The sequence below is a fragment of the Diadema antillarum genome, unplaced genomic scaffold (assembly GCF_040938485.1).
Source record: "Diadema antillarum isolate AM-2024a unplaced genomic scaffold, OU_Dant_1.0 seq00000714_RagTag, whole genome shotgun sequence".
Taxonomy (NCBI): domain Eukaryota; kingdom Metazoa; phylum Echinodermata; class Echinoidea; order Diadematoida; family Diadematidae; genus Diadema; species Diadema antillarum.
The window spans coordinates 26,874-39,648 of NW_027271618.1; the positions used below are offsets into that span (position 1 = coordinate 26,874).

At 41.1% G+C, this 12,775-nt stretch overlaps 1 protein-coding gene across 1 annotated transcript; it reads right to left on the bottom strand.

Moving 5' to 3' along the window:
• Window positions 1–2,181: 2,181 nt before the first annotated feature.
• On the bottom strand, window positions 2,182–11,151 carry LOC139737906 (uncharacterized). Its single transcript, XM_071648572.1, has 3 exons — window positions 9,852–11,151; window positions 4,332–4,508; window positions 2,182–3,375 (listed from the first exon to the last, which is right to left on the bottom strand). Exons 1-3 carry the CDS (start codon window positions 10,707–10,709, stop codon window positions 2,455–2,457), a joined length of 1,956 nt encoding a protein of 651 aa, XP_071504673.1. The 5' UTR covers window positions 10,710–11,151; the 3' UTR covers window positions 2,182–2,454.
• Between the last annotated feature and the right edge of the window lie 1,624 nt (window positions 11,152–12,775).

A 12,775-nucleotide genomic window follows, 5' to 3' on the forward strand; every position in this document is an offset into this window, starting at 1 on the left:
TTACATAATTATGTATCTTCATCTACATCTATCCAGCTATAGGAACACACACACACACACATATATAAATATATGTATATATATATATATATATATATATGTGTGTGTGTGTGCATGTGTAGAAATGAAAATATACCTCCATATATACACATGTATATATATATATATATATATATATATATATATATATATATATATATATATACATATATATATATATTGTGTGTGCGTGTGTAGACATGAAAATATACCTACATATATACACAGAGGGAGAGACACAGATAAGCTATATTGTCTTTGTCTGCATTGTGTAGCCTGGGCCCCGTTTTATCAAAAGATAAAATCGATTATAAATATCCTTACTACACAGGCTGCCATAGACTTACAGTTGAAATCAACTATATAATCAATTTTAACTCTTCATAAAACAGGGCCCTGGTTGATAGTTTGGTCTTTGCTTTATTACGGTGTACTAGTATATTGGAAACATGATTTTGTCCAACAACAATATCTGAAATTACCCTCTATTAATGACAGAGCATGATATTACAATTTGTCTCCAGAATTAATATGAATAAATAGTCAATCAAGCCATTAGCAGTAAACACATTTGTTTATAAAACGCTTTTCTTTATTTCTCAAACGTTCAATTCCGTAATTATTTGCTGTCATCAAGGAAAACAAGCAGAATACTAGTCTATCAAAAATAATATATTTTTGTTTATCATACAGAAGGATCAAATCTTACAAAGTACTCTACGATTTGCATTTATCATGATTTGAGTTCCAGAGCGATTGCATTGACGGAAGGAAAAACCGCAATAACATTAGTCATAAGATGAGACTTCTAACCAAACACGTCAGCACTTCCCAAATGCGTCCACACTGAACATCTGAAATCGCATTGCACTCCACGAACAAATAAAAAAAAAGCGCATATTTTGGTCCCTCGATTGTCAATGTGTGCGTGTCTAAAAGTGGCGAGTGCATAATACCATCGACGAGTGCATGACTTGCGTGTAGATTTTGTTTACCGTTTGAGGATTCAGAACAGTTGTTGACACCTGTTCGTCATTTCCTAGAAATAGCACTCTGCTGACGTCATTTCATAAGCGCCACGTCGTTGTAATCCCAACCACTCACTATTATTCTCTTGTGCGCGCGAGGTTACGCTCCAATGCAAAATGCTATTTTAAACTGTCATCAAAATAATCATTCGGTGTTCATAAATGTCTCTCCGCGCGGAGTATCACCAACATCTACTGATTTAGATTATTGCTGCTCGTCGTGTAAATCCGGCTCTCAATGTTGTGCGCTTTTGGATGAGGTTGACAAATCTTTTAGATGTGCTAACATAGCTTCTCGTGCGATAAGCATTAAACAGACGGCACCAATGCCTAGTCACTCACGCTCTCACAGACGGACAGACAAACAAACAGACACAGATACAACACACACACACACACACACACACACACACACACACACACACACACGTCCCGAAAATGCGGGTGTTTTGCTTTTTATCTGTTCACCTTTTTTTTTGGGGGGGGGGGGGGGGGTGGGGAATACGTTTTGCTCTGCAGCATGCGTGGCTAGGATGGCTCGGATATAGGCCTACATATCGTATTTCAAGCAAAGGTGTGTACAATAATTAATGAGTCGTAAGAAAACCGCAAGTGTGTTGAACTCGCTCGACAATGAGAAGGTTGGTCCTACAATAGAGCAAACACTCAATTTGTGCATTTTACCTATGATCCGCGAAAAACATACCAAGATTATGGATTAGCTAGCACCCAATGCAAATACACTGTTTTAAATTGTTTCCAACGCGAACATAATTCAATATGTTCGGATGGTATATATATATATATATATATATATATATATATATATATTATTATTATTATTATTATTATATATATATATATAGATATATATAAATATATATATTATTATTATATACATATATATATATATATATTATATATATATATATAAATATATGTGTGTGTGTGTGTGTGTGTGTGTGTAATTATGTGTGTCTGTACAATGTGTGTAAAGTATGTGAATCTGACATTACTTGTTCTGATTATATATTTGTGAGACTTATTATAATCAAAAGAAAAAAAACCTCGCCCTCCCCCGCCCCTCCCTTTTTTCTTTTTAGGTGGACACACATTTAAAGCATTGATTGAAAGGTCATTCTCATATAATAAGTTTAACTTCATGCACTGAGCAGCTCATAACACATCAATGTTTGATGAGTTAGTGTGCCATGGGAAGTACAATTTACTATTGTTTCCAGAGTAGGTGCTGTCGTCTACATGTTGATATGGTATGTGCTCACAAGCACCCCCGTCTGGCTGTATTTAAGTGCAAAAATACGCTCTTGATAACTGTTTAGACAGTGCCTTTGATAGATAACCTGGCGATCTTCACGGCAAAGAAACATCATAATGCTTCCACAAACATGTGTGGCGTCGCATCGTGGCTCCATCTCACGTTCTCATGCGGAAGCACGAAGGTTGTGGGTCCAGTGTCAGGGAGTCCCGCCTTCGTGTCGGAAAGATCCATCTCTTTACCCTGGAACACAAGGCTCAGTCCTGTACACTGTCCAACATTCAAAGCCAGGATGCACTCGCTGTCTACAGTAACGTGCTGCAGCTGTGAGCAACCGAACAGGTTTAGATACCGCAGTAACGAGGCCTGCTCTGGAATAGATACGGTCTTGATAGTTCGGCACTTCTCGAGGCTCAGGTGCGCAATATTGGGGCACGCGTTCAACATGGATTTGAGCGTGTAGTCTCCAATCATGCAGCGATATAGGATGAGGATGGATATTTTGGGCGCGGAGTACACCATCGTTGCTATGGCACAGTCGAAGAGCCGAACCCTGCCGATGAACCGTGCAGCCTGAATCACACACGAACGCAAATACACACGCTCATCGCTGCACATGTTGAATTCCAACTCGTCTAGACTCTCGCACTGCACCAACAGGTTCTGGAGGACCGGACATCCGGTCAAGCAGAGGTACTTCAGGTGGTCCGCAGCAACGATCAGCTGTCTCAGAGACATCAGTTCCATCTCGTCCTCCGTGTGGAGACACTGTAGCGTAGGGCAGCGGATCGTGAGGACATGGCTGCTGAAGCCGTGCATAAGGCACACCATCCTAAGGTTCGGGCACGACGTGGAGTCTATGGTCATCTCAGTGACGGCTACGTTACCGACGAGGAGTGTAGCGATGGTCGAGTTTTCCGCCAGAAGGTTGTACAAACTCCGAGAGTCCAGGACATCGCAGTTGCGGAGTTGGAGGGTAGCTAGGCGGTTACTTTGGACGTTGATTGTCCGCAATACACCTCCACCGTCAACCTGGAAACACACAAAACAAGGTAAATTATTGTTTTTATTTCACGACGAGGTATCGCCTTTCATTTTGAGATATATCTGGGTGCAATGAATCTCAGTATCCACGAACAGTATTTCAAACAAGAGTTATGGTGGAATACATCTGTGACTTCAAATGCTTTGACAGTGGGTTTATATCTACAGCTGATAGCTTGTGATTGAATCTATTCTCCCTGCACGTTGAGTGACACTCTTCGCCTCATATGAAATGGATGGAAACTGACGATCGATTAAGAAGGCAAATCTAATGGTATACTGTTGTAGCACAGAAAGTGGCTAGTATTATACCCAAGGGCTTACATATTATTATTGCCACTGAAGTGCGACATAAAGATTTTATCTAATGTTATTATACTGACCTTGGTGTAATGTCCCGCGAATCTCACTGAAAAGAGTTATAAATTCCTAAACATCTACAAACACGTGTTCGGACTTTCTAGCCAGGATTCTGCTTATCTTTTTGTAGGCAGTTCCGTAAGAGATGGAACAAGAAGATTTTTCTGTTCCTTGTCACCCACAGCCTGTGGTGTAATTCCTCATAAATCACCGAGGTTTGAGTATGCCTGGTATTCAGAATTATTTACCTATTAAAGCACTTGTTTACCGATTGTCAATTACCCTTATCTAAATCTAAACAACTGCTCGAGTTCGGCGTTTCGGTGGTGTGATAAGATCCGCTTCTGGCGCCGTACAATGAGGATATCTACTGTGCACTTAAATTTGAAAAATGAGTCATCTGTACAAATATCACCATTGCGCGCTCGACAGTGAGAAATGGATGCTGACACGCCACATATATTAGGCATCCCGAAATAGCGAATCATTTTAAAGACTGCCGTTGTTTATGTAGAGGGTGAAAAAAAAAACACCAGGCATAAACGGCAATTTGTGCCCATGGCTGTGGAATGTTATAGGCCTACCTCAAGGACACGCAGCTTCGCGGCAAACACTTCCAAGTGCTCGTTCGATTCCAGACCGTCGTCAAGATGGAGCATGCGCAGTGCCGGAGCCGTGATGCTGACGAACAAAGCTGACCACAGGTTGAAGGCGGCTATCTTCTGCAAGGAAGTCGAATGAATGCGCACACCATGCAGCCTCTGCAGAGAGAATGTGTAATAGCATATCAGTATAGAATAGATGATAGCTCTAAAGACAAGCAAACAGCCACTGAACAACAGGAAGTATTACCCATTGTCATTCTTTCAAACTAAAAGGGGAAAAAGACTTTTCCATGCTCTTAATGCTTCGCTTGCCTGTATTCCTTATGTTTGCCTTAGAGGGGTGAAAAGGATGCACCTGTGCTGAAAGTGAAAAATAAAAGTTACATTTAAAACCATAATACCATAATTTTGAAATCACATTCTGGCAAATCGGCATAACGTTCAGCCAATAATAATGGCATACAAGCAGGAGACAGATTAACTTCAAAAAGGTTTCTCGCCATGGGGTCGCCATGTCATGCATGTAGTGTGTGAACTCAGCACATGGTGTTCTTTTATCAAATTCTATAAGCCATTAAACACGTGTGGCGTGAAAAGTTAGATAAAGTTATTTGATGTTTCAGTTCATTAGCGCTCATTATCAGAGGATTTCGCACAAAAATGCCATGAAACAATGATATCAGCAGCAACTGCAGATACGTCGGCTTCCTGGCACTAGGTAAGGACTGGGTGCTGTCAAGCAGCATACACGTGCAGATTTGAAGAGCATAGTTCTCTATGACATACTGGTAATTAATGCTCTGACTTGCAACAAAAGATTTTGCAGGGTTAAATACTGTCTTGATAGGGATTATATTCCACAAAAATTGATGGTCTATGAGATTCCGTAAAATTCATTATTGTCATTACCATCGACAAAATCTTAAGATACTTATGACAATAAGAATAACAATGATGCTAACACTTATGGCATATAATTATGAATCTTAAGATACTCATGACAATAAGAATAACAACGATGCTAACACTTATGGCATATAATTATGATAACATTGATATCAATACAGTACATTGCAATCGTATTAAGACTCATGTCTCTTCAATATGAAAACTGTACATGTACTCCTCCAGTGGAACAGGGAGATACTGGTTTATGTTTACACAATGGTCGAGAGGGACATAATATTGTGTAACACATCTCGCCTATAAATCTACCCACCGAACATACATAGCAATCGAACTTGATGAGACCTCTCCTTTAGGACTCTAAGTCCTGCTATGATGTACCCATTTTTTTATCACAATGCCCCCACTATAAAAACAAAATGGAAATAAAAGTCTTGTTTGTCAACCGATTGAAAATGATGGATGAATTTAGGCATAGTGTAGGTCCATGGTGTCCTACATGGGGAGACTGCACTCTCCTCACTCCCGACCAAACATCAACCTAATAAGCATGTCGACTTTGCGTCAGCACGGAGTGTTTGCATCGAGATATATATCTACTCGATCGCCTTCGAAATAATTTCACCGGGTTTTTTTTTGCACAAGAAGTGGGTAAACAAGAACGGATGTGGATCAAACATTTGCCTGTTTGTGTTTTATTTCATAACAGGTATAAGGACGAATGGCAGAAAAGGAAAAAGAGGAGGAGGCGGAAGGGAGGGGGGAGTGCTGGGGGCGGGGAAAAGAGTCGAGTGCAATCGCAATCGATGATTGCGTGCAACAGACGGCCTTGCGGTCATTACGCTGTTGAGTCATTCAACAGTTATGGAGATTACGATTGACAAATGGGTGTAACGATTTTTTTTTTTTTTTGGGGGGGGGATGGTGATTCTGCAAAGTAGGTTGAAATAATGACAGGTTTGAATATCATTATAATACAGGGAGAAAGCTGGCATGACCATAAATTGAAAGCCACGTAGAGTTGTACGACAGTACGCATAACTGTATGCACAGCTCATTAACCTAATTCCTGCATGTGGCTCGCGGTTTTTTTGTACTGTTAATGTTTACGTGTGCTTTTTGTTTTGTCTTCTGTCATGCAACCATCTAGAATATCAACCCCTCCTTTCATGTTCTTTGGTATGTTTTTTTTTATAGATCAAATTCTTTAATATTCCAGCACATGATAGTGACACATACCAATTAATGATGACATAATCATCGTTTTGCATATAGTGAATAGTAACTGAAAAGGAATAAAAATGTATATGCATTTGGAAAGCATTGCTGAATCATTCGTTCTCAGCTGGCAGATACTTCCCGAATGGAAAGCAATAGAGTTTTGTCCGAAACTCCTGACGGTTTATCAGTTTACAGGTGCATGGTGATTGCGGTGTAGTGTATATCGTTGAATGGATAATCAATATCAGCAGAAGAAAAAAAAAAACACGCACGTGTTGAATATCTGTCGTTTTATTATAATACCTGGATTGTAACTACTAGATAGCAGTTTATCATCCCATCAGAATGCAAACCAATGATATCATAATGATGATGGAAGTCTAAAGCGATTATTAAAACCGACATTTAGAAATAGGCTATACAATATCAAATTATTGCTTGGAAATCAAACCATTTCAGTGGTTATGAAGGGTGTTGTGTGCATACGTGAACTGTATGCCGAGTTCTGTATCCATGTTTAGTATAACGTTTCCTTTTCCATCCCTGTCAGTCCCACCCCCACCCATGCACCTCGCCCGATCTGCCTACATTTCGCGCGTGATCGCTGCCCGCAATTATCTCCATAATTCGGACGCGAAACGGGGTTAAACACCCCTCTGGAAACCTTAAAATGTCTCATTCCGCCAGACTGAGCATACAATGCGCTCCGAGGTAGTTTGCCGAGGCGACAATGTCAGGGGACCGCTTCCGAGCCCCGTCCAGCACCGGCGGGTGAATTGGATGCTGTCTTTCAGATTCATCCCTGCGAGGCAGACACTGGACTATATACATACCTATATAATTTCCCCCTTTTTTGTCACGACGAGAAAGCGAATATGGCCGTCATCACTCTATGGAGAAATGCAGAAGCATTTCAAGATGAGTAAAACGAGCTAAACGAAGAGGAGGAATGAAAGGTGGAGGAAAATGAATAGCGAAGAAAGACGATTGGAGAATGACGCAGAGAAAGGAGAAGGAAGAGAAAAGATGACAAGCTGCAGGAGAAGAGAAAAAGAGAAGGAAATAAGATGGAGGAGGAGGAGGAGGAGAAAATTAGAAGTGAAAGGAGGCGGGGAGAATTAGTATACTAGTAGTCGTTAAAGGGTTAGATTTTACACTAAAAATATCAGTGTTGAATAGGTTTGGAGGCTATCCAAAAAATCTCAAAATATTGTTTCGGGTTAGTTTATAGGCTATGTCTCCCAGTTCCGGAGAACTTTGATCCAAATGCTGTTATAAAGGATGGCTAATGTAAAGTTCTGAGAAGCACGTCACCGCCATTTGCTGATCGTCCTGCATAGCACTTCAGAATAAATTCACTACTTATAGTCTATAAGGAAATTTAAACCAATGTGAAGAAATCGGCCATAAAACTACAATCATTATTGTATTCGTGCCAAACCATCTCAGGGAAACGATAAGTAAGGTGCTCTTGTTTGTGTGACGATAAATGCTGAATGCTTGCGTAAAGACTTCAAATATCGACTTCCTTGAACTTGAAAACTTTTCCACATCTACGTTAGATGTTAATATCGCAGCATTCAACTCCTGGGGGGCGTTTCATCAACGAGTTCGTCGGAGTTTTCACCGACGAATTTGCTATCAGCCAATCAGACGCAAGGATTTACACTGACAACTGTTAAAAGCTAATGAAATCCTTGGTCTGATTGGCTGATAGCAAATTTGTCGGTGAAATCTCCGACGAACTCGTTGATGAAATGCCCCCCTGTTGATTACGCCACGGCTACGTTATGAACATAGTCGCGGCTTGTTTTCACGTGACAGGCAGTCATACATCGATGAAGAATTCTGATGCATTTGTCTGTGTGTGCGTGTGTGTGTGTGTGTGTGTGTGTATGTGCATGTGCATATGTAGGCCCTATGTGAGTATGCGTGCATGGTGTGTATGTGTATGTATGCGTGTATGCTTGCTGAAGAATTCTGAAGAATTCTGATGCATTACTTTTGTCTGTTTGTGTATATGTGTGTGTGTATGTGTATCTGTGCATTAGAGGAATTTGAGTGTAGAGAAATAATGTGTTGTTGTTTTTAACGTGACGATCTCTTCGATTCATTGCAACGATTATAGCTTGACAGTAAGTCGTCACTATTACCATAGGGACCACTTTGGTTATGATTGAATCTACACAAAAGTAAGAACAACAATAAGGAGGAAAATGATATTACTGGCCAAAAATTGACGGAAAATTACATCTACTTTCGGTGAATAAACAATCCCGTCTCCCCGTGGCGGCCACATTAATATCAAAACACCGGACTCGATTTGCCGGTTTATGTCTGAAGGCGTCAAAAAGGAAATAGTCTATAACTCCATACACTCTGTAGCATCTGACAGCTGTATTGTAGTCTACAATAACCTATAGTTATAAGAATGTTATTTTCAGTTTGGAGACACAGTGAATATGCTTTTACCAATTTTGAATATGTCTACTGCCTGAAAGATGTAATTTCGATGTATATTCTACATCGCAACTGTATGACATGTGATATTCGTCAAGTCAAAGTACGATTGCGCGCCTAGTACTTGAAGACTACGCCAATCACCAAGAATAGTCCATGATGGAAAATTCACGAAAATAGCAAGTTGGAAATACGTGGGCGCACGCCGGTTTTACGTCAATGGAGGGAAAAAGGCACACTCCGGCATAAACTGACATTCAACCTGACAATTCCACGTGATAGTCTATCGCACGACTCAAATTGGGCAGACAGCTGTTACAGTTTAAGGCCAATGTGAGCAGATAAGATACCATCAGTACAGGTTGATCCCCAAGGATGGATAACAGCTTTCAAATGACTTAATTCGACTGCTTCCACAATCTTCACGATTTAACGAACCTCGCTTGACAGCCAATCCATTTTCACCTTAAGAACCAATTTGACAATGCATTTCAATGCAATCAAATTTCGATATTCATTTTTTTTTCATGCTCTTTAAAATTAGGTCAAACCCTATGATGACGTTGTCTGCGTTCTATATAGTTTGCATCGTATGGATTTGATTTGTCACTTTGCAGGGTCGATGAATCATTTTACAAGAGCAAGCAGACACCTTCATTTTGAATATATTGAAATACAGAATATTTCGTTGATTTCGATCTTGTAGATAGTATATTCTAAAGTTCAACATGAACACGCACACTATTCATAAAGGTTTTATGTTATTCCCCACATAACAAAATAGGAGGTATCAATAATAAGCAGAAATAGCCTACATTTTAGGCTGCTAGATTTAGTCTTTACCTCTGAGCTGTAGCAGTTAATTGCACTTTCATCTGGAGGGAAGAGAAGGGGTTTGACACTCAGCCTTACCTCACAATTCGAAACGACAAGTTTCTTGAGTCTGGGCAGAGCATTCACCACAGCCCAGAGTTCGTCCATCTCCAGAGCTAGGAAGCTGAGGCTGAGCGATGTTATGGCTTCGGTCCTAGCTCCTTCCTCCAGATGGCGCGTCAGTTGGTTGCCCCTCAGCATGGCCTGCTCGCTGCGGATATCGCTGATGGGTAGTCCGGCATTGATCTTCAACTTACACCGCGACAGGTTCGGTAGGGCCTCGAGGAACACTTCGATACCCTTGTAAGTGATAAGCCAGCAGGCGTTGAGGGTTACATCACGGAGCGCGGGGAAGTTGCAGGCGGCAGCTATGAGGTCCTCGTCGCAGAGCTCAAAGGCTCCGTTGATCTGAAGTTCCTCGAGGCGGGTCAGGGGAGCAAACGTGTCGACCACGCCCCGGTTCCATATGATTGGTAGTCTGAGCACCGTCAAGGAGACGAGATTCGGTATAAGGAGGAAGACTGATTCGTAGACACGCGTGCCCGGCATCCAAGTCAGTTTCTGCACGTGTATGCCGTACACAGTGAAGATGGTGCACAGAGTTGCGTAGTGTCTGGGGCCATAGTCGTCCGGCTGGATGTCGAGTTCCCTCCAGAGGGCTGATGTTTCTTGGAGAACCTTGCGCCATTTCCGACAGACCCCTGCATACATGGGCAGTCCGTCATTGATTGGGTGCAGGAAGCCGAAGATTCGGGCCACAAGCTCCTCTGGAAGACGATGAAAGTGACATCCTGCCTGTTCGACAGTGGGTACCTCGTAGTCAGAGAAACTAGATGACTCCGTACGAGTCCGCTGTCGCACCATGGCGGTTTTGACAGCTGTCAAAGTTACGTCCATACTCGCTGGGCCGCGTCGTCTCCAGAAAAAAATGTTTCAACGCTTTTATCTGTGCGGTGGTATCATATCAGCGGGCGGTGCGATAAGTGTACGGAATATGTGAACCCTGCGGCTAGGAAGCGACAAGTTTGTAGCTAGCATTCCTGCACGGGGAATATCGATGATATTCATCTAACGTCCACAGCGGCTGCATGAAGGCATATCCCTCAACATTTTGATGTCATATCCCCGTGTGAGTCCGGTATCACGACGATGAATCGGATAGGCTACATGTGCGCGCTCAGATTCTTCTCGACTGTCTAAAGTAGGTCGAAGCGTGAAGTGAGTAGGAAGGCAGAAAGACAGACGAGCAGTCTTGTCGTGCATACTAATGCTTCCCTACATGGGCAAACCGACACATATACACGAGAGCACAGACTTGAGGCACTAAACAGAGAGGGAGAAAAGGGGGTACAGATCCTACACGAAGAACAGGGAAAAGATAATGTATTCGAGAGGGAGAGAGAAGCAGACAGCAAAAGAGAGAAGTAAACTTTGTCCCCATGACAACCGGAGAATGACGTCAAGCGCAGACGACCATATGTCGAGCATCTCACGACTCTTATGAATGAGCTAGCTCTGGACACGTTGGTCGCATGGTACTTTGAACTCTGCCCAACATAGATTCCGCGGTGAAATCCACACGTCCCGCCACTTAGCATCGATCGATGGAGCAGCCATATATTAATGATTAATGACGTTACTCGCCGATGATTATGTTGGAATTTAGCCGAGAGTGGTGGAATCCGTTTTGCTTTGTTTAGGAGACGTCATAATTTTGTCAAAACTAGATGACTTTAGAATTTAGATCTTCGTTATAAGCTGGCAGCTAGTGTTGAATGTGCTTCCTCGATCTTTTTTTTTTCTCATCTTTTTTTCGACATTTTTTTTTTGTCTTCATAGATTCATACACGTAATGTAAGACTATATTTATCATTATGATCTGTATATGAATGATTTTCTCCTCGGAGTTTAGGGTGAGTATACGGAGGGCATAAAAGTGAATAAAACTCCTTTTTTATCTCGCACTCTATAGTCTGTCTGTATGTCCGTTTGTGTAGCTCTATTCATTCAGGATTGAACACACTGTATGTACATGCTTGTAGATACTTTTATGTATTATTATCATTATTATTATTAATATATATATATATATATATATATATATATACTTGTTTATTTATTCATTCATTTATTCATCTATTCATTCATTCATTTATGGAGAGAGAGAGAGGGAGAGAAAGTAGGGAGAGAGGTGGAGATGATTGTAGATATAAAGATATACTTTGTATGCATGCACTGCAAAAACATCGGTGTTAGATATAACACCATGGGTCAGATAAATCTAACACGGATCAAGTGTCAATACAGGACCACACCCACAGGTGTAGAAAGTATGTCGTGATGGTGTTGAAAAGTGTTTACCTGGCACTTCGTGGTGCTAATTTGACACTGTATCTTGTGATATTTTTGACACTGCGCTGGTGCACTGTAAAAACATCGGTGTTAGATTTAACACCACGGGTGTTAAATCTAAAACCGATCAAACTTCAATAAAGGACCACACCCACAGGTGTTAAAAATGCACTGCGATGGTGTTGAAAAGTGTTCACCTGACACTTCGTGGTGTTAATTTGACACTGTACCTGGTGTTATTTTGACACTGTACTGGTGTTCATTCAAAAATGACACCACATGGTGTTGATTTGATATTTGCTGGTGTTAATATCAATGGTTTAACACCCGTCCAGCTTCAATAAGGGACCACACCAGCTGGTGTTACTTTGGTGTAAATTTATTTTCACATTTTTTCAAAAATCTAGTATTTTAATGTAAAATTCTTGATCGTCTTGTTTAAATTAAAAATCAACAAGAAGTGCAGTTACTAAGAAACTCTTCAAAAATAGTTTAAAATTTGGAAATGACACCCGTAGGTGTTAATTTAACACCATAAATGAGCACCGAAAATTTAACACCAGCTCGGTGTTCACTATTTAACACCGGACTTTTTGCAGTGTGTTAATTCA